General features: G+C 47.4%; 1 protein-coding gene and 1 pseudogene across 2 annotated transcripts in view; both read right to left on the bottom strand.

Moving 5' to 3' along the window:
* Window positions 1-9,533, bottom strand: part of LOC118897975 — a 34,524-nt pseudogene extending 24,991 nt beyond the window's left edge.
* Window positions 9,534-12,582: 3,049 nt separating this feature from the next.
* The window catches only part of NRP2 (neuropilin 2), a 114,257-nt gene continuing 100,059 nt past the window's right edge, over window positions 12,583-26,780 (bottom strand). For both annotated transcript variants that reach the window (XM_036857708.1, XM_036857709.1), the window contains exons 16-17: window positions 16,582-16,632; window positions 12,583-14,510 (exon numbers count right to left, since the gene is read on the bottom strand). In XM_036857708.1, coding sequence (XP_036713603.1) covers window positions 14,206-14,510; window positions 16,582-16,632 — 356 coding nt within the window. In that variant the 3' untranslated portion in view covers window positions 12,583-14,205. The remainder of the gene's footprint in view (window positions 14,511-16,581; window positions 16,633-26,780) is intronic.

Raw genomic sequence — 26,780 nt, 5'->3', positions numbered from 1 at the left:
CAGGGAATTCCTAAGATCTTAAAGATCTTTTCACATTTATATATAAAGAATTTTCCTCCTCCTCCTCCTCCTTCTCCTTATGGCTGCCCAGTAGTCTATCTGTGAGGATTTAAAAAACTATATACATGGCTACTTTAGAAAACCCCTTAGGGATCCCAATCCCAATTTTCCAGTTCTTCGATGCTTCCAAACTTGGGTGAGAGAAAAAGATTTGTTGAGAGAATCTTCCCTCTGGCTGGGTCCCTCACTCTGCCTGCATGGTTTAGAAGCCCTCAGAAGCACCTCTCATTTCTTTACCAGCTTCCTGGCCAGCAGTGTCCCCACTCCCATGGCTCCTTCCCCGTGACCCCCTCCCTGCTTTACCTTTCAACTCCCAGTTACTGAAATGCTTGATGACAAGGCATCATCTGGGCTCCATCAGTCAAAGCAAACTACTTCTATCTTTGCCTCTATCTGGAGACAAATACTTTGGGCTGAAGGACATAGTGGCCATCAGAGACCCATTTTTTTTTTTTTTTTTTTTGGCTGAGTTGGGTCTTCATTGCTGAACGTGGACTTCCTCTAGTTGGGGCGAGGGGGGGGCTACTCTTTGTCGTGGTGCACGGGCTTCTCATTGTGGTGGCTTCTCTTGTTGCGGAGCACGGGCTCTAGGTACACAGGCTTCAGTAGTTGTGGCTTACGGGCTCTAGAGTGCAGACTCAGTAGTTGTGGCACACGGGCTTAGTTGCTCCGCGGCATGTGGGATCTTCCCGGACCAGGGCTCGAACCCGTGTCCCCTGCATTGGCAGGCGGATTCTTAACCACTGCACCACCAGGGAAGTCCCAGAGACCCACTTTTAAAACTCCCCTTCCATTCCTTCTCTATTCCTACTAATCATCATTTCTGGATAAATCTATGGTCATGGCTCAACAATTTGCCTGCTTTTGAGAAGACAGCCTAGGCCCTTGGTCCTCAGGAATCTCCCAATGGTGAGAAGGCACCAGAGTAATGTCCTGAAACTCATAACTTATTTTGAAGCAGCCAATAGCTCAGTCTCCATTACAGACCTACATCCCCAAAGTCCCCTCTGGTAGTTAAAGATGCCTGTTCACTCTTTCAGGAAACAGCCCTGCAGAGTAGGAAGTGTACTTCGCTGTAGTCTTTCTGAGCAGCTGTCCCTTTGGAAAGAACAGAGCTTCATGTGAAGCCCACATTCCCTGAGAGTCTAGTGCTGGGGGCCTTGTACACAAGCACAGGTCCTGCCTGTCACCCGTCCTCTGCCCATGGCTTGGGTTCAAGGTCATGGATGTGCATCCTTGCATCAGACCTAGCTGTTCCCGTGTGAGTGATAAATGATGAGAGCCCTCCTGCAGAGCCCAGAGAGATGCTGCAAACAGAAGCACATGGTTGCCACTGGGACTTGACCCTTCCAACAGCTGGATGGTGCACCCACTGGTGTGTACTCATGCAGCGCAGACACACAGAAGGGAATGGTGAGGCAGGTGGGTGGGAGAAGGTCCACAGCCTTGTTAAGTTCCCGCCTCTGTTCCTCACCAGGGTACCACAAACACCCAACGTCTTACGGCTCCTTGCTTCAATCAAGCCATGCCCTTGGCACCTGGAAGGAAGATGAACTAGATGCTAACAATGCACTTTTGGAGTCCAATTCCACTGCCAGGGAAAGCTTCCAGGTGCCCTGAGATTCCACTGGGAGAAAGCAAGGCTGCAATTCCAATTAAATGTCATATTGAGTACTTTGGTCTCAGTACACTCTATTTGTTTAGTTTATTCGAATATTTGATAAGAGAAGTGCTGCGGTGGCAAAAATTAATTAAAATAAGAAAGAATGATCTTAAGAGAGAAAGGGGGAAAATGCTAAGAAGCCATAGATGGTTTCTCCCCACACCTGCCAGCAATTAATTAATCACTAATCTGTTCATTATTTTCAACTCCGTCCCCTGGACAAAAAAATAAGGTTATTATTTTTAAATGTCTAATTAAAACATGTTGAAAGACAATCTCTAAAATGGGTTTGGCCAGTGCTAATCACATCTGCAACATGGTTGGGGAATGCTGAAGTGCAGTCTTGGGGCTTTCTGGAATTGGAGGAATCTTTTCTCATCAAAACGCTGCACCTTTAAGGCCTATTTTCCTCACAGCTCACCATGGGCTGCTTCTCACTCCAGGTATCAGTGGGCAAAGGCAGGGTGAGAACAGTCAACAGTGGTCTCTACTGCCTTCCTGCAGGGGGTGGACGGTGGCGGGGGGGGGCAGGGGTGGGGAGGAGGATTTTTACTGCAGTCATCCTGGGCTACTGGTTGGAATATCTATATTTATAGCAGTGTTACTGAGGCCTAATTCACATACTCTAAAATTCACCCTGCATTCTATTTTAACCCACTGCAATGAACTCAGTGCTGTACCTCCGCTAGGGCTGAGGATGGCTGGATGGAGTTCTACGAGTTTTGTACATTTCCATCTAGAGCCAAGGCCAGGGTCCATCCCAGAGCCGGCAGCCCACACAGCTGCTTCTCACCCTGTTTCTTTATTACCTACTCGCCCTTCTCCGCTCTTGACAGGTGAGAATGTTTCCCCAAAGTGATTTACAGCGACGTGTGTCAGGACGGGTCTGACACTGATTGAGTCCCTTATCTCCTTCCTGTGTCCTCCCAGCTGACGGCCTCGCCCCCGGGTATCAATCAGTGTATCAGCTCCCCACTCCTGGGTGAGCCAGGAGCTGTCAGAGATGCATTCCAACTGGCATCTTCATCAGAACTGCCGCCTGCCTCTCATGGCTTAAAGAGTCTTTCTAAGGCGTACAGGGAGAAGAGGTGCCTACACCGTTCCTGACCAAACTGTCACAGCTTCGGATGATTCCATGTGTTTTGCACAAATTTGGAGAATCCGGTTTCTAAAAGGCAGCACTGGGGACACTTACCTGCATCAGCTGTTCAACCTCCAAATCCCTGGCAGGATGTTGATAGGGGTGGTGACAGCCTCACCTGGCAAGCTCCCTCCCCGGCCCCCACCTCCCAAATCAACATGATGTCCTCTTAGCAGGGGCTGCAGTCACAGAGAGTTTTGTGTTCTAAGGCTGATGCTTTAGAAGAAGGCAAGTGAGGAGCGTATGAGAGAGGGGAGACATCAAGACACCAAATGAACACAGGAATGGAGCGGGGTGGAGATGCAGCCCCTAAAGACTCCACGGGAGATAAAGACACGGGGAGAATGAAACAGAACATCCGTCTAAGCCTGACTTTTGAATTGGCCCCAAATGCGGTGACATTTTCTTTTTTGGCTGCTTTGTAAAAGGAGGAGAGGAGAAAATGTAGACTCTGACATTAAAGATGGATGGGGCTTAAACAAACTGAACAGTTTTGAAGGTTTGCCCAGCGCTGGGGAGACTGAGGGCAGGTCTCCGTGGGGCGCATCTGGGAGAAGTGTGCTCTTTTTTCCTTAACCCAGAGGAAGCTGCATAACGAAATGGCGGCTTTCAGCCCAGGCCCAGGCAGGGAGGTGTAATATTTAATATCGTATTGGCTGGCGGGCGTGCTGGGGCTCCTCACCCGCTTTAGGTTAACGTTTGCAACAGGAACCTGGCAGGGCCTCTGAGTGGTGAGGGGCTTGGCAAAGGGGCGAGGCCAAGGTGCTGAGTTTTCTGGCCTCCTGGGGAAGGCACCGGTGGAGACCCCCCACCCCAGGCAGAGACTGTCTGTTCCGGGCCTGGCTTTGCATTTGACTTTAAAAGCAGATTCGGCTGGCTGGCCCCTCTGCGTGTGAATGGCATTTTGAAGGAGCAGAAATCTCATTAAAAAAGAACTATTGACCCCTCTGTCTGCATGCTTTTGACTCTCTGCTAACCTTCCGTTTGTGCCCTGTGATTCTTTAACGTGGGAAGTGGTAATTGGAGAAGAGATTAGAAAGAGGGACGAGACAATGACGGCCTGTGACACTGACTACCAAGGACTTGAAGGCCACTCCATCTATAATGTCCTCTTGGCTGCCACAAAAGGGAGACTTCTTGTTCCCATCACCCCAGATCGTGTTGATCCAGAGAGGCTCCAAAGCCAGCATGTCTTATTCATCCTAGTCTTCCGCAGTCTCCAGTACGGGTTCTAGGCCGGCACCCACTACGTTCTACATCTGTCTGTGTTTACATCTGTCTGTGTCTAGCTGAGAGCAGCCTCTAATGAATTTCTCCTCTGGTAATCATTCACCAGGAAAGGTTAGAAATACCAGGCAACCTGGGGGCCAACAGAGACAAGGCCAGGCACATGGACGGGGAAACACACACATCCAGGATGGAAAGCAAGTGACATGAACGGCTAAAAAAAAAAAAAAGACACTCTGCTTTAATGTCATAGATCGTCGCCAGACTGCAGTGGTCATAGCTGGTGCAGGCGGCAGGGAAAGAATTTCTTGTGGCGTGCAGGTCGAATCTGCTTCGGTTGGCTTTGGCTGCCACAGTGACCCCCTTTTTGATGAGTGTAGCTGAATTAACTCCCCCCTGCCTTTGGGCTCCCCTCCCTCCATGCAACACAAACTGAAATAGTGGGGTGGCAGGCGGTGGCGGTGGGGGGCTGTGTTGGGGAGGGGAACGCAGGGACCTTCCATCTTGTTAATGTAACACTTCCTTATGTGATGGGAGCTGAGAGCAGCCTGCAATGAATTTCTCCTCTGGTAATCATTCACCAGCGCATCGTGACCCGTGTGTTTCTGCCGTGCTACGCCATTTCCAGACGTTCGCGGTGACTTGTCAGCACCTAGTAAAAATGACTTGGACACGACCCATCTCTTCATGCCATGCCCTCCTCAGCTGCCTTTAGTCTCGGTTGAGAGAAGGAGTAGGTGGGACCACCTGGAACAGCAGCCGTAGACTCCGCGGCTGTGGTCTGATTTCAGGCCCCTCTCGCAGGCAGATGAGTGCAGGCGTGCCAAGTCCGTGGGCGCTCTTGTTACGCTGAGCCATGTTCTTTGGTCCAAATGGTTCCAAAGTGGCCTTTGCCTTTTACACCTGTTGTTTCTTGCTGCATGGTGAGCCGTTTCTTTTATTGAGAAGGCATGGGTGCAAATGACTGTACAATTAGGCATCTGGGCACCCCATGGGTTCTTACCAACTCTGGTGTGAAGATGCATCGATGGCGGGGGACGAGGCTATCGTCTGAGCGTCGCCATCTGCAACTGTAATTCTAGCCACGTGGTCAATCGTAAGAAGGGGTTTATAACCAGCTTTTACTGCATTTGTGGATCACGGTGATTAAACGACAGATGGGAAACCCAACCAAGATTTCTAATCTTCACCTCTTCACTGGTGGAGTGAGTGAGGGCTGAGGGAGTCACTTCATGGCCTGTGTCTAGGGCTGAGTCTATAATTAGGGCAGGCACCCCCCTGATTTTCCATGCCTGGCTTGTACATTCATTCTTATCAGACCACAAGCACTGATTTTTGCTTTTGAAAGGATGGTTCCTGAATCCTGGAAATGTTCTAGGAAGCCCATGGTGAACAGGAAGCTTCTCAATTAGGGTTGCCAGAGAAAATACAGGATGCCCAGTTACATTCAAATTTTGGATAAACAATAAATACATTTTCAGTTTAGGCATGTCCCAAGTATTACATGGGGTTTTTTCTTTGAAGGAAAAGTGCTTTTAAAACATTGTGGTAAATTTATATAATATAAAATTGACTATTTCAACCCTAAGTACGATTCAGTGGAGTTAAGTGCATGCACATGCTGTGCGACCATCACCACCACCATCCACTTCAAGATCTTATTCAATGTGCCAAATTCTGTACCCGTTAAATAATAACACCCCCCTGCCCCGGCCCTTGATAACCTCTAATTTACTTTCTCTTTGAATTTGCCTACTCTTGGCATCTCATATTAGTGTTCCTTCTGTGTTTGGCTTAGTTCACCTTAGCATAATATTTTCAAAGTTCATCTATGTTGTAACATGTATCACAATGTCATTCCTTTTTAAGGCTGAATAATATTCCATTGTATGTACGTACCACTTGTTGTCTTTCCATTCATCTGTTGATAGACATTTGGGTTGTTTCTACCTTTTGGCTACCGTGAATAATGCTGCTATGAACGTTGGTGAGCAAGTATCTATTTGATTCCCTGCTTTCAATTCTTTTGAGTCTGTGTGCCTGGATGTGGAATTGCTGGATCACATGGTAATTCTATGTTTAACATTTTGAGGAACTGCCATACCGTTTTCCACAGTGGCTCATGGAATATTTTTATTTGTTAAATCTGGCGATTCTCCAACTTTCCAACAGTATTTTAATCTGTATATATTTAACCTAAATTATCACATTTAAACAAGTAGTACCCATCTCCACACTGGAACTTGTGGGCATAATCTCTCAGTTCAGACTCTAGGAGACTTACTTCCACATTTTCCACTATGGTGAAGCACAACAGCAATAAGGAAGAACGAATGCATTTATCTTTTAGTCTGTACAAAATAGGCCGCTTGATGTCTGTCAGAAAGGGGAGTTTATACAAGTCATTCACTCATTCATACGTTCAACAAACATTTTTTGAGCTTGCACAGTAAGAGTCAGGTATGAGTTGGGGGTCCTGATACAAAGGTGAATGAGATGCTTCCCCTTATCCCTCATTTTTGCTCCAGCCAGATTTCCCTCTGCCTCTGAATCTTTGCACCTGCTGGCCCTTCTGCTTGACACGCTCTTCCCTCTGTTCTTCCTACTCCTCTGACTCACCCTGGGATTTCAGTTCCCATCAGTCGCGATGCCCAGGGGCAGCTTCTCGGAGCCTCTCACACGCTCACGGCTCTCTGAACTTCACTTTATAGCTCCTGCCGTGATTGTCATGACAGATTTGTGTGCTTATTGGCTTTACCTATGTCTCTCTCTCTAGATTGTAAGCTCCCTGAAGGCAAGGACCACATCCGTCATGCATAGCATTGTCTCCTGGCACCTAGCAAGGCACACAGTGGGCATTTAATATAAAAACACGTTGATTATATGAATGAATGCATGCATGTATCCTTCCCATAAGAGTTAGTGGGAGATAGACAAGTCAGCATGTCAGTTTCTATGTAAAGAGCTATTAGTGAAGGGCTATGGGAAAAAGAGCAATTCTGCTGCGAGGGATTGGATTTGAGCCAGCTCCACAGTAGGATCAAACCCGAAGATGCACTCCCAGCCTCTCTGCACGGGGGAGGCATCTGCAAAGCTTTATCCTCACTGCTTTGTACAGCACAGATTCAGACAACCGAAAAGAACTACTCCATCAGCTAGGATGTTAGAGTTTGGGGCTCAAAATTCATTTAACTCAAATGTTCACTATTTTTTATTATTATTGTTGATTTGGTTTTTTATTTTTTTAACATTTTTATTGGAGTATAATTGCTTTACAATGTTGTGTTAGTTTCTGCTGTATAACAAAGTGAATCAGCTATACATATACATATATCCCCATATCTCCTCCCTCTTGCATCTCCCTCCCACCTGCCCCATCCCACCCCTCCAGGTGGTCACAAAGCACCGAGCTGATCTCCCTGTGCTATGCAGCAGCTTCCCACTAGCCATCCATTTTACTTTTGGTAGTGTATATAGGTCATTACACCTGGAAAACGCCAGATGTACATGGCTTTCCCAAGGTCACAGAGCTAGAGGCAGAACTGAGAACCCTGGGTGCCAAGCTCTGGGACCAGTGTTCTCCCACCTCCTCAGCATGTCCAAGTTCAAGGGGAGAGGAGCACTGGTGGATTGCAAAACCCTCTAAAGGTTTCTTTGAACTCCCATAGGGTTTAAAAACAGTTGGCTGGAAATAGAAATGTGAATGCTCAAGGAGAGGTGAGATGAGGGGGTGGAGGAGGGAGAAAGGTGAAGAAAAAAGGCAAATCCAGAAAGGCCGCCTGCCAGGGCCCTGGAGTCAAGGCTTGGCAATGCAGCAGGGCTGCCAGGGCGGCTCGGAAAGGCCGGGCTTCAGTTCCCAGTGGAGGAAGTCAAGGGCTTGGGGATGGAGATTTATTAGTAGAGCTGTGCTCCAAACTACGGCAACCTGGCTCTTGACGGTTCTGAGAGGCCTGGGCAGCTGCGGAGGCTGCAGCCTGCGCTTTGCAAACAGAACTGCCCGGGGTTTCCAGGGGAGGTTTGTTTGAATTAGGGTAGAGGAGGGGCCACGCCTGACCACAGCTGCCCGGGCCTACTGGTTTGGTGAGGGGCCTGGAAAGGAGCTTCCCCCAAGCCCCCCTCCCGACTCCAGGGCTTTACCTCTCTGCTGGTTCAGGACTTTTCCGGGCACCTCTGTGTGCACGTGGGCAAGGCCGGCTCGGGCGGTACCTCTGTGGAGAGAGGGGCCCTGCTCACCTGGCGCCACTGTGCAGGAGGAGGGATGCGGGACCGCTCACCTGTGGCCAAGGGTCTCTTTCTCTTGCTGCATTTGGAAGCTGGCTGTGACTGAAACAGTGCTCCCGCACACAAAATTGTCCTATGGGGTTTTTCTGGCTGGGAAGAGAGAGGACACAGGCATCATTCTCTGGATAAGCTGCAGAAACAACTTGACCCGTGGCTCCCTCGGAAGTCTCTGGCCCCATCTTCAGGGAGAACACGGAAGGCGTGTCCTTCCTCCAGGACCTCCTCACAGGGGCCCCTAGGAAGCCAGGGATGAGGAGGACCGGCCTCGGAGGGTGGGGAGCAGGCCTGGGGCTTCTGGGGGCGGGGTGGGAATCCAGGGGCAAGCCGAGCCTGGGCCTCAGTCCTTAGGCTTCTTCGGAACCTTCCCTTTTGTTGATAGAAACTAGCGTTAAAGTTACTGTGAAGCCCGTGGGCAGAGGGAAGGAAGCTTCGAGGACCCACACAGGTGACATTTCCTATTCTGATCAGCACCCCCTTGTCTCACAGATCATCCCCCAGGGGAAACATTTGCTTAGGAGATTTGTTTAGCTCAGCCTGCGACTGGATGCTGGAGCCTGGGAGGACTGGAATAGACTCACCGTTCCGTGTCTTCCTCACGCTCCCCTCCCCACCCCGATCACCACCACTAACGTTGCAGGGGCAAAAGCGCCTCGGCAGCCAGATGGGTCCTGTTTCCCTCAAGGATGGGCCTGCTCCAGCTTCATTTCACTGCCTCCCCTGAAGATTCTATAAACATTTCCAGAAGGATGCAGATAAGGGGGAAAAAAAAAGATCTTATGTAAACCCTAGATGGCTAGAGACCAGGAGATATTAGATTATTAGGGCTTTAAAAATATCCACAAACTCAACTAAAGGGAAGTAGGAATTTGCTTTCATTTTAACCTCTGTGATTGTCGTTAGGGTCAGTAAAACGATAGAAGCAGGCAACTCAGGAGACATGTGGTATCATAAAGATCACAAGAGGGGCTGAGAGGGAAGCTGCAGAGATATGACTGGGGTGACCTTACTGGCCAGTGAGGAATGGGGACGGGGCACACTTGAGGGCTGCCTTTTCTGTAAATTAAGGAAGGCCGAAGAGTGATGCAAGGCAGCACCTCCTCACTGCCTTGAAGAATCTTACCTGGCTCCCCAGTCTCGATACCCTTCCCCCCCGTTGATCATGCTCGCTCTTTCATTGCTCTGCTTTGTGGTCATAGGAACACAGCAGACTCTTTCCCACAGCAGGATCTCTATATGCTGTTCCTTCAATTGGGAAAAGTTGTCCCAGGTCCTTTGCTTAGCTGACTTCCTTATCTTTTCAGGTTTTAGCTTAAATATCACCTACTCAGGGAGGTCTTCCTTGATCAGTCGTTTACAGGGAGTGACCCTGGTAATGCTTTTTAAAAAAAGTTTCCAAGAGATATATTGTATTGATATTATATCAGATTCATTAGGTTTCATTATGATAAGTGTTGTCGACTATAAAACGGGTAAGTTGTATTTAATATATTAACCCAAATCCTGTAACATCAGTAATAAATAGCCATGTTTTGCAAATAGGAACTCAAGTGACACAAATATTATACTTTTAATATCTAGTAATTCTCTGTCAGAGCTACGTGTTTATTGCCTTCATCGAATTTACCATAAGCAATCCTTATCTTATGTGCTTGGCTGTCTGCTTTCTGTCCACTTCACTGGAGTATAAGCTCCAAGAGCTTACAAAATCAGGAAGTGCTCAAAAACATTTTTTGAATAAATGATTGAACCAAATGTGAACAGAGCTTCCGGATGGGGGCAAATTCAGCTCTGGTTCACAGCTTTGAGTCTCTCGTGTGTGGGATAGTGGGAAGTTCATAGTAAGGTTTTTCCTTCCTCATCCTCTGGAAACTTGTACTACCTAAGAGTGTACTTGACCTCCTTTAGTTTTCTCTGGCCAAAGTCTAGTTTGTTTTGAATTTAATAACCCATAGGTGAGAAGATCCCTAATCATTTTGTGAAGCCAGGCTACTTCTCCTTTCTCCTAGACCAGAGGTTCTTAAACTTGAAGGTGCATAAGAACCCCTTGGAGGGCTTGTTAAGATGTAAATCTCTAGGTCCTCCTCCCAGAGTGTGTGATTCAGTAGATGTGGAGTGGAGTCCGAGAATGTACACCTCTGACAAGTTCCCAAGTGAGGCTGATACTGCCGGTCCAGGGACCACACTTTGAGAAGCACTGTTATAGACCTTGAAATTACCAGAGATATTAACAAGCAAATGTTTGAGCAGGAAGGCAGCAGCAAAGAGTCAAAAATTGCAAGGGACTGGCGATGTCTAGGGAGGAGGAGTGTTTGTAGGGATCACAGTCTCGGAAATCTACCAGGCAAGCCTTTGAGCTAAAGAAGCCCACCTGGCCAGGTAGCCCATTACCCATCTATATCATATTTTCACCTTATAAAAAGCCAGCTAGCCAATCTACCTACTAACTTCACATAAAAGTGCTGAGAAACATTGTTCCAAGAGAATGACCGACCATCCTGATATGGCTGGGATTGAGGGATTTCCCGGGACACGGGACTTTCAGTGCTAAAACCCAGGAACGTCTCAGGCAAACTGGGATGATTAGGTCACCCAGAACCCAAGTCTCTTTGTCTCCAATAAAGAAACACGCAGAAAAATATCTCTGGTATAATGTTTATTTAAATAGTAATCTTAAAAAGGCTTTATACAAATCATATAAACACAGTTTGACATTGTTGTTTATTTTTTACATTGAAGAATCACAGTAAAAGCTCTCAAGTTCCCTTGATCTGGCTCAGCCAGAGAATGGTCAAATACCTTTAACTGCAAACCTTGGAAAAGTTAACCTTCTGTGTGACCGTTTAACTTTTTCCCTTGTGTTCTTGCCATTCATGCTCATTCCTCGGACCCTCACCCCGTCAACTCCCCATCCCCACCGAAGAGAGGAAGCAGCCCTGTGGCCCTGCTGACCGCCTAGTCCGGGAGAGCGTGGAGGTAACGTGTCATTCAGTACAAGGCAAAAAAGGAGATCAATACTGTGAGTAGGGTTTCCCAAAGGGAAGGACTCAAGGAGAGGGGTCAGCTAGCCTACCTGCAGATAGAGACAACCAATGCACCGGGGTGTCCCCTGGTCAGGTTATAATCAGGCCCCACCGTCTTTCTGTCTTCCAGCAGACCAGCCTCCAGTGCTGGTGAGGTATCTACACGTAGCCCTGGATGCCCTGCTTTTGTTCAGCATTCAGAGCCCACGCAGGGCCTCAAACCAGCCAATGGTGAATATGGATATAGGACTTTAGAGGGATGCAGGTTGAGTTGTACATAACTCAGAGGTGAACTGCAGGCCAGAGGCAGGGCTGGTCTTTGGGGAGTTGTAAAATGGCCCAAGGGACATGAGAGGGCCAGGACCTCCGGCGTCGGCTTTGCGTGTGTGTGTGTGTGTGTGTGTGTGTGTGTGTGTGTGTGTGTGTGTGACTGCTCCACGACGCATGTGGGATCTGAGTTCCCTGACCAGGGGTTGAATCCGTGCCCCCTGCTGTGGAAGTGCCGAGTCTTAACCACTGGACCGCCAGGGAAGTACCCCTCACCCCACCCCGTGTTGGCTTTTGAACTCTCTTCTTCTGCAGGCTAACTCTGGAACCCCCTGGACTTGCTAGCTTCCTGAACACTGAGTTACACGGAAAGCCGAAGAGGAAGGTGGGCTAATTAAGAACTTGCTTCTGCCGCACACCCAGCTCAGGGGGGCCTGAAGCTAAGTCCTTGGGCTTGACAGCTTTACTTTTCACCTCTAACTACCACTGTGTCAATGAGTGCCGAGGTCAGCAGTGACTCTCGGGCCCTAGGTCAAAGTCACAACAACATCACTGAGTCCCACGTGACCATTCACATACACAGTAGATACAGAGAACTCAAAGGCTGGCAAAGACACACACACATATGAATAAATAGCCGTCGCTATGAACTCTCCCTCTCTGCATACAGAACACTGTGACGTTACCATCTGAACTAGCATTTCCATAAGTTATCATTTAAAGGAAACAGCCGGTCCCATTCACCCTTCCCCTTACACCTGGGTATGAGACAAATGAAATTGTGGGTGACCATAGCAGCAAAAATGGTCTGACAGTTTAACCACTGATAAGCAATAGGCTGGGCATACTGTTTGGGTTTCAAATGTATTTCCAGCACGCAGGCAATCCTTAGGCGTTACTACAAAATCAAGATTTGGATCCTGACGTGGACAATCTTATCCTTCACACAGTTTCATGCGATTCTGGATGCCTCCCCTTCTAGAGCAGTTGAGAGTCATCTAGGGCTATGACTAGCACTCGGGTGGCAGGGCTTACTCCATCGGTAGGATCAGCTATGCGGGGGAAACTGGGCGTGGAGCCGCTGGGTCAGGGCAGGGGAACAGAGGAATGCCTTAGCTTGTATGGTATTCACTGATTTCTACGTAGAAGGAAAATACGTTTTCTTCATTTTCTTTCAAGGCACTTAATAAAAAAATACATAAATGTGTGCGTGTGTGTGTGTGTAAGAACATAGGTCTCTCTGGGGTTGAAGCAGAATTAGCATTTTGGTCCGCAGTGCTTGCAGACTTCTGGTCAGAATCAGCTCACGGACATCCTAGTTCTGATGCTTCTGAAAGGTTAAGGTGGCGGCTGTCATGCCAAGGAGGAGTCAGTGTTTACTAGCCTATTGGAGAGACGGAGTTATCACAACGTCTCTTACGGTCCTCTCAGCCTTTGCATGATCCCAGAGGATGGACTTCTTTTTCTCTTTCCACTGTTCGCCTTTCCAGCCAGTGGTCGCCAGTTACATCTCACTGATGGAGAAACATACTAGTAGCCTATATTTCCCCAGCCCCATCTCAGAGAATATCAGATAATGCTGTTTCCTGGGGCTTAGAGACCTGACAAATGAGTGCATGTGTATATATGTGTGCGTGCTTGTGTGTGTGTGCGTATGGTGCGTGTGTGTGTGTGTGTGTGCATGTGTGTATGTTTTAGAACAACAAGGAGGAAGGAAAAGGAAAAGCAAAACCACCACCAGAGGCCCCACAAAGTAGCCTCACAGCCACAAATTCTGGGTCTAGATTGAATGAATGGCTCCTATTCACAAAGCACGTTAAGGCTTGTCCGCTTCTAACACGGAGGCGCTTCTATGGATTTTGACGTGTGAAGTTTCCTTTCTGGTTTGTTTCAAATCTCATGTAAGAAAGAGCTGTTCATGCTGACCCTAAAATGGCAATTTTCCCCTGGATAAAAAAAGTTAAAGGCAACAACATCCTACTGAAATGCTAGGACTGGAAACGGCAGCTTGTCAAGTTGGCTGGCAGAAGCTATACCACAGCAAATCCCGGAAGTCATAAGACGATCAGAGGACGGGATAAACTGAACGGCTTTGTTTTGGAATTTTTTTTTCTAAAGATGGAAAGTCTGAAAAGACCCTTTGCTTTCCAAGTGTTGATTAAAAAGAGAAAGCAGAGACTATTGATCCCTGCTCTACTCTATACTGGAAAAGTCATTCTCTTCTGCCTCTTGAGTTGCTCATAGACCAAAGAAATATAATAATAACAAACTCACAAACAAAATAGAACTGTGACCCCCAAAGAGATGAGCTCCTGTCTTTGTCCCAGCAATGAGTCAGCCACACGGTCCTAGGTGGGTCACAACCCCCTGAAAGGCTGCATCTCCCCTCCTCCCTCGACTTGCCTGTCTGTTCTGTCCACACCTTCAGTATTCTGGATCGGTTGGATCAAGATTATGGCATTCAGTTTCCAAAGGAAAAAAAATTGTCATCTTCACTAGCCCCTCTTGCTGGAATGAAACGTCGGATGCGATTTGGGTGCAGTCCGTCAGGCCTCCGAGCAGCACTTCTGGTGGTTCATCTTGACCTTGTGCTTGAGGCCATCATAGAGCTCAAAGTTGTAGTTCTCCAGCGTGGTGCAGCTGCGGGAGCTCAGGCCTGAGTAGGAACACGTGCAGTAGAGTAGCAGCCCTGCACACGTGGCCCCCAGGAGGACGCCCAGCGAACTCATGGCGATGATGGTGATGAGGATGGGATCCAGGGTGTAGAGCCAGCTCTTTTCTTTGTCAGCCAGAGGAGCCCCAGACCCGGAGGTCGGGGAAGAAGAGTTGCTCCAGTCCACCTCGTACTCGTCTAGGACATAAAGGACACGAGAGACTGCAGGCACTGCTTCTTTCGGGGTGAAATAACTGAGGCTCCCCCAGCCCAGTTCAGAGGTTCTTCAGAGCCCAGGACTAAGCTGTAGACTCTGGAACTACATGGCTTGGCTTCAAAGCCCAGGCCTGCCTCATCCTAGCTCTGTAACCTTGGGCAAGTTATTTAACTTGTCTTTGCCTCGGTTTTCTCATCTGTGAAATGGCGTTACTAATAACCTCACTGGCTTGTTAGGAGGTTTAAATGACTTAATATTTGCAAAGTGCTTGGTGACCAGCACAGAGTAAGTATGGTCTAAGGATTAGATACTTAAAGAATCTGATTCACATTAGGTAAGCTCAGATTTTCCCAGAAGCTTCAGGGAGGCTTTGGAGCACCTGGGACGGCCCTGTGTTCTGGGCACCCTTCTTTCTTTGCCTCCTCATCCCTACTTCCAACTGCTTCAGGTTAAATCAAAGAACAGGCTGAGGCTATTTTCACACAGTGAGTTTCCCAAGTTAGCATTCCTGGGCATCCAAGCAGCAGATTTTTTTGAGCCACCAGACCTCTCGACCTAAATCTTAACCTTACTGCTGCGTATTATGTGTCCCACCCCCCAGAATCAGATGTTGAACTCTAACCCCTAGTACCTCAGAATGTGACCTTATTTGGAGATAGGGGTTTTACGGAAGTCATCAATTTAAAATGAGGTCCTTAGCGTGGGCCCTAATCCAGTATGACTGGTGTCCTTATAAAACAGGGAAATTTGGAGACATAAATTTCTGATGTTTAAGTCACCCGGTTTGTGGTACTTTGTTATGGCCACCCCAGCAAACTAATATACTTATACTTCTATAGTGTGGCCAAGGCATGACCATATTCATGGAGAATTTTGTAGGATTTCCTAATAATCCCATGAAGAAGGCAGGGTGATATTATGATTTTAAAAAATAGATGAGGAAATACAGGTTTTAAGAGATTAAGTGAAAAAAAAAGTGAAAAAAAAAAAAAAAAAGAGATTAAGTGACTAGGTGACACAAGTCCCCAGAGTTAACAAGCAGTTAAACTAGGAGAATAAACCAGGCTTTCTCCATCCACATCCCTTACTCTTTCCACCCCATCTTAGGGCTTCTGCTGCTTGATCTATTGCAGCCTCTCTGTGAAGGCCAGTTGTGCAGCTTTGCCCATAAAAGGAACGTTAGACCGGGCTTCGCAGGGAGAGTCTGCATTCAGTTAACAAGGTGCTGTTTGGGTTAGTCACTCTGTTTCTATAGCTACACTTGAAGTGTTTGATTAAGGTCAGGTTCAAAACAGCTGCTCTATAAACTGCTCTTCTTAAAGGCATCAATCTTGGTCTAAAGCTGTTCTTTGAGGGGAACCTTGGTGATCTCTCTTGGGGATCAACTCTGGCACTCAGAGACTCCCAGAGAGACCTGCATTGCTCTGAGTCGAGGGAAGATATTACATCTGCGTGTTTGCTCAGTGCCCCTCCAGTCAGGACTCTTGCTTCAGCCTCATGGAGTATGTGTATTTGAAGTAGGAAAATAGAGCTTGGAATAAATACGATAACATGAGATGGGCAGTGTGGACAAGAAACCTAAATCCTGCAACAAGCCCCAACTTGGAGTCATGGAGAGTGTGAGAAGGGTTCCTGAAAGCCATGGAATTGGAAACCACAGCAGGCCTGAGAGAATATTCAGCGACGCTCATTCACTCGGCCCTTTTTGGAAGGAGGTCAGTGGGTTCAAGCAGAGACATGTGTAGAGAAGCCCGGCTTTCACTTCTAAAGGGCTTATTCAGATTTGAAGTTCATCAGTGTCGAAAGTTGCCCAAAGTAGGAGACCTGTTTCAGATTAGGCAGAGGGAACTCAATAAGCTTTCTAAATCGCTAAATTTGACCTTGAGAGAGCAATTGATGGTTTCTTCATTCCTCTCTGGATTCTTTTCACTTATATTTCTGGCCGATAGTTCTAAATTTTGGCCCTCCAATACCCCGGATGTTATTTTTGTTTTTGTCTTTATAGCCAAACTTGACTGTCATGATTATCTTCTAAATCATAGCAATACTCACCATCAATTTCATCCTCGTAGCCCTCTCTCCCATGTATTTCCGGGATATCCACTATAACGGAAGAGAAAACCAAAAAAATCAAGTTATAACAAGTTCTATTGCCGTGGCTAAAAGGCAGAGATGTTTCCTTGCTGAGGATGACTCCCCAGCACTGCAGGCAGCTCAAGAGTCACTTTCTGCTTCTAGGTCATTTAGTATGTACATTACTGGATTCTTTCCCCTTTAAATGATTTGTCTTTACTTCCAACGATAACCAGAAGAACAGAAACAATAAGAAAGGCCTCTAGCGCCAAGTAAATGCTCCCGTGTGTCTTTATAGTGACTGTTGTTTACAACCAAAGTAGGTCTGAGTTTTATCTAAGGCACCTTCAGTGGTCTCTCATGTCCGTCATCAGTTGCCATGACTGCGATGTTCATTTCATATAGCAAACGGCCCCTCCTCATATGCACGCATCTAAGTGGGCACAAAGTATGCGTCTTTCTCCTCTGGATTTCAAATAAATGTAAAGTAATTTAAGGAAATCACATTTCATCATTACATGTTTTAATGTAGAACTAGAACTGGAAAGACTGTTATAACGCCTGTCCACCTCCATGTCTGTGCTAATATCCCTTCTCTTTCCTTCCCAGTCTATTTTTCCCATTGGCTTTCTTCACGGTTTAGAATAGATCAAACATGGGCATCCAATCTGACTCGCCCAGGCTTGAACAGAGCTAAGTTAATTTACTCAGAATTTTCCCCAGGATTATCACTGTCTATCTTTTTCTTTTTTTATGATAATCTTTTGGGGAATGGGGAGGATAATTCAGGTCTCTATTCACCATGCTGTCCATCTTATAGAAATCAGAGCCAATGGAAATTACCTGTCTAAAATGGTAAAACACTAAAAAAGAGAATCAAATATGTGGTGAAGAAAAGAGTCTTATCATTTCTTCCTGTCTCACAAGTTAATTATACCTGTCCCTGCTGTCAGGTCAAAATGGCTCCAGTGAATGTATGTGGCCCTTCAGGAGTTTCAACCCCAAGTCAGGTGAACTACCTCGATGTCAGCACTATAAATTTATATTAAAAAAATCAAGGCTTAACACAAACCCCAAATTCCAAACAGCTAGAGTATCAAACAAGAGGAATACAAGAACTTCAGACCAGCCTGAACTTCTCCCTCATCTGCACAACACCTCGGGGAAGATCTACTTGACTATGACCTGAACTGAGGACCAATCCATCACTGCCATACCTGACATTCAGTCTTTCCCTGGAGGCAGTGGTTTTCATCATGTTCGAAGTCTTCTTCATTCCTGGCCAAAGTGCTAAAGCACATTCTCATCCTTTTGGTCGCCAGTAAGGGATGCGGAAAACCACTTGCTAAGACCCTACTTGAAAAGATGGACGCCACGTGGCACCAATCCTCCATAAATCCAGCCTGTTCCTGGCATGTTTACAGCACAACAACTGGCACCTGCAGGCCACGACAGCTTCCCCACCTCAATGCCCAGCCCCTGTGTTATTCTCCAGGACTCTACAACGCAGGCTGTGTCCTTGGAATGAAGATGTAAAAATGAATCAACAAGAGGCAGGTGGTGTCTGTCATAGGGATCAAATCTGGCTTGTGGAAATCAACCTGGAGCTTTTTTTTTTTTTTTAACCTTATGAGAAATAAAAAACATGGAAGAAAACCATCACATTTCCAACAATTAATCATTTTTATGGGATGCTCATATGTCTTAACAGCTTCACGGTTAGAAGATGCAGAACATTGGATAAGAATATGTGGATTAGCCCAGGACGAAAACTGCGGGGCTCCTGCCTGTGACTTTTGGGCCTCATCCTGTTCTTGCTTTTAGGGATTCAGTCTTTGCCAAGGATGTGACAAATTCTTGGAGGCTAGAATGCCATCTTGCTCCATCTCACACCCTCAGGGAAGAACTCTTAAGACACTATTGATCATGGGCTGGAAAGCAGTGGATGTGGCATTGATCTCAGTGGAAAATAGGTAAGAGGATGGTAATGACTATGAGAACATTTTGTCCCAGGAGATCACAGCCTCTTGTCTCTGTGGGCAGAGGACTGGATGAGATGACCTCCCAGGAATAGGTCCATTTTTAAGGTTCTATGAAATTGATTGCCCAGATGTGGCTGAGATTTCTGCCCCTGGAGGATCAAAGCCTACTTCAGGTGAAGGACACTTTAGAGGCTTGACTTGGCTTTTTGCATAATCACTGCTCCCAGGAGTTTGGGTGAGTGGGAAGGGGTCAAAAAAAGGATAAGTTAATCAACATTTTCAAAAGAGCATCTGTTCACGAAGCCTTAAAGAAAGAATGACACACTGGGGAAAACCCCAGTAAAGGGAACATTTGTACAAAAAGCAATTTACTTTGATAGCAATTTTCTCTAGTCCCCTTGCTAATATTCTTGATATCTGTGTTTGATTAAGAGCTTCCTTTCTCAGATGGCTCTTTGCCCTGCACGGGTCACTTTCCTTCTCTGTTGAGCCCAGGAGGTAAACCTCAGCCTGTTTCCTCAGGATGCTGGCAGGGAGGGTGGATGTCCACCGGGTCCCTGTAGTTCTAGTGAAAAAAAGGCAAGGGCGGGTTGGACGGAGAAGGGGTGACCCAGGAGCTCAAGGCAAAGAGTGGAGGAGGCAGCACCTCCCTGGGAAGGGGACATGACAGCCACGGGATGGAGACCTGGCTGGGGAAGTGAGGTAGATGGCAAAAGACTGTGGGGACCAGGGACGTGGAATTAAGTTTTTTTTTTAATGAGGAAAAACTTGGAGAGGACCTTCCAGGACTCTGTTTTAGTAGGTGGGTGTGTTTGTGAATGGGAGACAGATGGGGGAGAATGGAGTGAGCCCCACCTTTAAGAGAACACAGATCAGGGATGGATCTTACCACCCACACAGCTTCCACTTTCAACCTTTGTGCTCACATGACCCTGTTTCCTTCTGGGCCCTTGTTCGGATTCAAACGCAGATCAGTCTGACTCCAAAATCTGAATTCCAACACTCAGTATTGTATTAGGGCCAGAGGACACCCTCTCCCCTCAACTCCCCCAGGTGTGCACTCAAGCAAACCCCCTATATCATCCCTAACCCATTCCAACAAGGGTGCGCCTTGCCTTCATCCTAGTGGGCTGGATACACAGCCCCTGGCTGTTTGCCTGCATTGCTGGCTCACCACTTGGATGGGAACTCAACGGAGACTTCTCAGGAATGTGAGGATGCGGTGATCTGAGATTTGGGACTTCACATTTTTCTGTGATAGGCATTCCCCCAGACAGGGAAGCCTGATTTACATTGTTCTTCAAAGGGCAGTTTTCACTTACTGACTAACCAACCGATCAACCAACCCTCACTTATTAAGAGGGTTGACTACGTGCCCGGGAACCACACGGAGGAGTTTGGGAAAGGAAGATGTATGGGACCCGGTGTCTACAATCGAGGCCCTCCAGTGTGATTGGGAAGCAAGGACTCACTCATGCCAAAAGAGCATAAAAGAAAGTGGGTTGCTGTGGAGGGGACTCGAAGTGCTGGCGAGTCTGGGGCAGGGATTGGGCAGATGAGGCTGCGCCAAGGCAGGGAAAAAATGTGGGAGGCAGGAGGAGATGGCTTTGGAATGGAGGCTGCTGCGAGGGCGGGGTGGGGATGTGGAGTTCCAGCTCCTTTCTCTGTCTGATGGAGAGAGATGGTCTCAAACACGGCACCTGAGCCTTTTTACTCGTACACTGATCTCTTGGTTTGGGGCTTGTATTCATTTCTATCAGATCCACTGAGGAATTCAGAGGTTGCCCTGCCCGCTCACAGATCTTCCACCGCGTATTTCCCTAGGGAGAGTCAGCCTCTGTCCACCCCCCTGCGCTGGCTGCTGCAGACCAGCAGAGTGAGAGGAAGAGGAACTCATGAGCGCCGGAAAGGAGTTTAACAGAGTTCGAGAAATCAAGTGAGCAGAGTAGCCACTAGTTAAAAAACAAACAAAAGGGACTTCCCTGGTGGCGCAGTGGTTAAGAATCCGCCTGCCAATGCAGGGCACACGGGTTCGATCCCTAGTCCCGGAAGATCCCACATGCCGCGGAGCAACTAAGCCCGTGAGCCACAACTACTGAGCCTGCGCTCTAGGGCCGGTGAGCCACAACTCCTGAAGCCCGTGCACCGAGAGCCCGTGCTCCGCAACAAGAGAAGCCACCGCAATGAGAAGACCCCGCACCGCAACAAAGGGTGGCCCCCACTCGCTGCAACTTGAGAAAGGCCCAGGCGTAGCAACGAAGACCCAACGCAACCAAAAATAAATAAATAAATAAATTTATTAAAAAAAAACAAAAAACAAACAAAAAACCCAATTCAACGAAACCTGGCTGGGACTTCCCTGGTGGTCCAGTGGTTAAGATCTGCTCTTTCAATGAAGGGGGTGCGGGTTAGATCCCTGGCCGGGGAACCAAGATCCCACATGCCAAAAAAAAAAAAAAAAAAATCAGCTCCGCCTGGGGAATTCCCTGGTGGTCCAGTGGTTAGGACTCCGAGCTTCCACTGCAGGGGGCATGGGGGCACAGGTTCAATCCCTGGTCGGGGGACCAAGGTCCCGCATGCCGCGCAGTGCGGCTAAAAAAAAAAAAAAAAACAACCACACAAAACCTGGTCATTTTCATATTGACATTACATCTCAGGCTGAACGGTCCCCTTGTTTCCCTTAGTGTCACTGAGAGGTGGGTTAGGTACCCAGTGAAGAGTGATTCAAGGTCTCACCTATCTCTTATTATCCTGATTTTCCAGAGCAAAAGACCCCATAGTGACTAGTTACTAAAACGTCCTCTGGACTGTCTAGGAACCCCTTCCACCCCGGAAGAGCCAAATATTCTCCAGCATCCTTGTCAGTACATTGTAACACTACAGCACAAACGGGGAACAGCCATCCCCAGCCATGAGCTCTGCCTCCTCGAAAAAGCTGTGTTTCTCCCAGAGGGGTCTGGAACACTGCCTGGCACTGTAAGATCACACATGCCATGCAAGAGAAACGCCCCAGACACTCCAACCTGCAAACAGAAAATTCCCCCTGAGTGTGGTTTAGGTCTAAAACAAGAACGCCCTCTCTCATTTAGATTTTCCTTCCCACCCTCTCTCTCTCTTTACACACACACACGCACACACACACACACACACCCACTTTATCTTTTCTCTCTCCCTTATTTTCTTCTTTTCTTCCTCTGAAATTAGGATCCTTTGGGGTTAGTTTGCTTTTCTGCAGTTACAGAAAAATTTCGACCTTCCCTTCCACCACATCTCATATGCCGTGGTTGCTGTGAGTGTATTTTCATTGACATTGTTCTGTTTACTTTCTGCATCAAAAAAAAAAAGAGCCTCACAAGATAGTTAGGAGAGTGAGGAGCCCACCTGAAACCACTGGCTACTTTTAGATAAAATGATTTAAGGCCATCCGTCCCCGGATCACTTGCACACTGACCAGGACACCAACATATGCTGGCTTTCAATGAAGAGTCCCTTCCAGGCCAACTCGGAGCAGTGGCTTAAGACGCCTGGTGGAAGCTGATGACAGGCTGGCCATCCAGAACGTGTAGCGGACGCACTCTAAGGACGGTACCCAGAGGGGGGCAGCACGGGATGTGGAGGAGCACTAGATGGGAGCACTGCCCCGGGAGCAGACTTCCTCCTTCCCATCTGAGCTCTGCCACTTCACCCAGGTGTGAGAGCCGGGATGAGTCTCTGACCCTCCCTGGGTCTCAGCTTGCTCCCCTGTAAAGTAAGCACTGATGTTCTTTCCTGCTTGAGAACTCGTCTTTACAGGAAGAAAATGAGAAAGCTCTGATGGCCTTTCTGCTGAGGGTTCCCTGAAAAGGGCTGCTGGCTGTAGACAAGGCAACTTCGACAGAAAAGGGCTCGCCACCCATCTTCACCCCGGGTCTGTCCTCTCCTGGAGGTGGTCACACCTGAAGGCATCCACCTTAAGGTGCCCGTGGAAGGAGAAGACCATGCAAAGGACAGGTGAAAGGAAGCCATGAGGTTCCATGTTTTCCATACTTGCTCATTTAGCTTAGGAACCAGTCCTGCTAAGGGGCAACTGAGGAACTGACAGAGCTAGTAAATGGTTTCCCCAAGTTTGAAGCCTCCATCTTAGCTGAGGCAGGGCTGACAAGACCTGGTGAGAAGCCAGTTAACCCACACATCCACTCAACCCACCAAACTGCAACCAGCCTTTAAAGCAAGGATTGAAGAGACGTCTACAGAGGAAATCACTGAAACCATTCATTTTCAAGGGTACCAGGGGTCATCGCGTCTTCTCCAAGGAGGAAGAAATTGAGGAAGGAGGGTAGAAAAATGCAGTAAGTCATTGAAGAGCTCGGCAGTAGAACTGAGAGTCAGCCATATTTTCGACACCTTGTTTGGGGCTGTGATGTATTTGGGATTAGCTCTTGGCCACTTAGAGCTCTTGTTGAGTTTGATTCCAAGTTCCCGAACCCCCCGAGTCAACTAAATCACATTGGACCTTTCAGATGGGAGTAGCCTTCAGAAAATTCTCTCAGTCACTTTGTTCTGATCCCAGCAGGAGACACAACACTGTGATCTAAATAAATGAGAAATCATGAAGGACTAGCAGCTATTTCTTGGCCCTCCAACGTGTTTAATTCAGTTTAATATTTAGTATTGGCTGAAGCTTCCTACTCCCTACCACACTTAATTTCCCTAATTCAGTTTGTTCATCCCCTGTTGCTATAAGGAGCCAAAAGTTCAGATGTAGATCGAATGTTTGCCAAAGCTCCTCCATTACAGTCAGGCTACTTGAGAGCCATTCATCCCGTGCTGGGTTTGGCTTGAGTTTAGAAACACCACCAGAAGATCCTTTATCGTGGGTTTTTTATCTCTTGGGCTATAGCCAAATCTATGCAAAGTCATGGAAAAAAGTATTTTTTTTTTGAAGTTTTCAAATGGTTTCAAGCTGGAAAAGAAAAGGGGGCTTGGTTTGTGATACCAGAAGACTTTGAACATGATTTTCTATTATTTTTAGTTGAATAATCAGGAGGAAATACTAAAAAGAATTGGAAATACTGACTGCAAAGGAGAAGGCTGTGAAATGACCTAATAATACTCTCAAGTGTGGAGGCAGATGAGCAGCTGAGGCCAGAATGGCTCCACTGAGCCCCAATGATGGTGTGAAAATAAGAAAAAGGAGGCGCCAGAGAAATGTTTAGTTATAAACATAGGCTTCATGATTGTGTAGGCTGGAAAAAAAACAGTAAGGCTGATGGAGGAAAATTCTGGAATCTTTGCTTTGCTCTAGGTCTTCGAGAAATCAGAGATATTCTCCATTACTGTAAGTGGGTATGTCCACAAGAAAGAGGCCCTTCTTTTGTTGGCTACCTTCTCTGAGGGTATGAAGGTGGGAAAAAGAAAAGTTCAGAGAAAAGTGTCCCCCTTCCACTGCATTCTTGATTTTTTCCTGAGATGTTAGGAAAAAAGTCTCATATTTTCACATTTCAGGGAGTTCGCCAATAGGCTTTAACATTTCTCCTCTCCTCCAGTCCCAAGGTTCAAGAAGTGCATAAACTGGAAACACTGCACAGGTGGAGAGGTTTGGTGTTACCTGGGACAAGTGAAAGGATGGAGGAGAAGAAACAAAACTGCATCCACTTCCAACGTGAAAAGCAATGTCTTCTTAAAGGTTGCCCCTCTGTGCTGTAGGTCCTTGGGAAAAAACTCTCTATACACATGTATCTCACCAAGAGAGTTTGCTTTACTTAAAAGCTGGGCTCTTCTGAACACAAGGATCCATGACCTTGTGATAACATTTTAGGGTTTCCAAAGAGGTACCTCTCTCTGCCCATTCAAGAGATGATTTCCCCCAAAAGTTTGCCGGTGGCTGAGAACTGTGGTTATAACATAAGAGAGTAATTCCTCCGACCTCAGGTTTGGTCTCCTGTAAAAATGCAGCTACTTGGAGGAAGCAAGCAATGAAGCCTCTGTGTTGGGAATCTGGCAGGCTCTTCTGGCAGGAGGCCTTGGTAGAGGGAGGTGGAGAAAGTGCAGGAATGCCAGAGGAGAAGAAAAGGAGCCGCCGCGAGAGGGGGCAGCTGCAGAAAGGGGAAGGTGGAGGTTGAGGATGAACCACACCCGACCCAGAGGTAGATAGATAGGTGGAAACAGGTCCTTCTTGGGGAAAGAGGAGGGGACAGTGGCCCTGTGAGGAGTTCAGAGCCAGGAAATGATGACGGCGGTGAGAGCTCAGGGCTTCCCGTGGACACTATTCCCGAGCTCGCGATCTTGGTCTGCAGTTGGCCGAGGCTGATGAGGCACCTTGGGGGCTCCTTTGACAACCCACGTCAGCCCCGGTCTCCGTCCTAGTGACTGTCTTCCCACCTAAGTACCAGCTGTTGGAAGTGCCCCAGAGAAGCGATACGGAAGACCACATGGCCCTCAGGGTCCTTGTATCCCTTCTCCCAGCCCCTTGGTGGCAGTAGGGAGATGCAAAGAGAGGAAAAGATTCGTAACAGACTGTGCTGAAACGAGCCTCAGTAACCAGCAGGCCGACTGAGAATAGGACTTAGGTCAAGGCCACCTCAGGCTCAAAGCTTTCTCCGCATTCCCTTCATTACTGGAGTTGGCTGCTCTCTAGCGAGTTCCGGAGAACTCCAGTCCAGCACCCAGTTAATGAGTCCTGCCGCCTGAGAAAGAAACTGCTGCTGTTGAAAGCCAAGACGTGGTGCCCTATCATTCCCGCTCTGGATCAGAGCCTTTGCCTTTGGGTATGTCAGTTAATGATACTAAAAGGGTTCAATTTTGCACAATTACCCAGAGAAGACAAAACAAGCTTGTGTGTGTGTGCATGCCTGTGTAGCTCACCCACACCTCACTCTTGTGCTGCTTTTTCTTCCCCTGAGCCACCAGGAGTTATACCCAAGTCTCAAGCCCTAGAAGCAGCAGTCCTGGATTTTTGGCAGGTTGGAGAAAGCTGGCAAAGCTCATATATGGCCGTCACACTATCCATTATGCTCAGTCACATTACTTTGACCCCTTGGTCTAAACGCACAGTAGAAACAAGGGTAGCAACTCTTAGAAGAAATGGTGTTTTGAACTAATGGGTCCCTTGGCTTCTCTTCTACTTGTCCTTCCTCTCTGGAGCCACTTGGGGCTAGCAGCTTTGCCTGCACATTGAAACCTCCCACTGGAAAACCACCGCACTTCCTACTACCTTTCCTCGGGTCACATTAGCCCTGAGCCTCCTCAGAAAGAAGCTGGGTGCCTCCTTTCAGCCAGGCAGACCTGCCCCTCTCAGGGCCATCATGGGGCCCTTGGGCACAAGGCCACAGGACTAGGGACTTTCTGTTGGCACGTGGGCCTACTTGTGGCTGTTGGAATATTTTTGTCTGCAGCACAATAATGTGCACTGACCTTAAAGGATGTTTTTGACACGAATTTTTTAGTAGAAAACATAAATAAATAACGGCAAGGCACAGCACAGTCACTCTTCGAAGAAACCAAGTGGAACTCATTCATCATGGAGAACAGGGCTCTGCCTGCTGAACCAGGGATAGAATTAACTCCCAGGCCACGGTGGCCAAAGCTCCAGCGAGCTGCATCTTATAGCCAGGCTCACATTCTCCGCAAATCAGCATTAAAAAAAGTCCCTGTGATTAAAATTCCCTTCAACTAAAATTGTCCTCAGTCTTCCCTTGCAAGCACTCCACCCACTTTAGAGAAAGAGAGATAGTCACAGAGATTATGTGGCTTCTGCACATGACAGGGGATATAATGCAGGGTGTTCGCTGGTTTGTTACCCTCTCAAATGGGGGCAGGTTCATTTTAAAGGTAAAACTCAGCCACCTGAAGCATCTATTACAATGTAAACAGGCACACCATTTGACCCAGATATTCTATCCCAGAGAAACTTGCACAAAGAGGCAACCTCAAGGATGTTCACTGCAGTATTGTTTATCATGGAAAGAAAACCTAGACACAGCCTGAATGACCACCAGTAGGGGAGCAGTTAATAAACTGTGGTACAGCGACATGATACAAAATGCTAGACAATAGCTGAAAAGGATGGGGTAAACCTGTCGGTGTGCAACAAAGTATCCTCAAGGCTTTGTCAAATGGAAAGAAGCGCAGTTATCCAGCAAAGTGAGCAAATGTTGATACTATTTACACAAAACCAAACTAACCCCAACCAAAGCAAACTGCATAATTAGACATGAA

Source organism: Balaenoptera musculus, chromosome 7 (assembly GCF_009873245.2).
Source record: "Balaenoptera musculus isolate JJ_BM4_2016_0621 chromosome 7, mBalMus1.pri.v3, whole genome shotgun sequence".
Taxonomy (NCBI): domain Eukaryota; kingdom Metazoa; phylum Chordata; class Mammalia; order Artiodactyla; family Balaenopteridae; genus Balaenoptera; species Balaenoptera musculus.
Note: the sequence above shows the minus strand (reverse complement) of the source record. Positions and strands in the feature narration are given on the sequence as shown.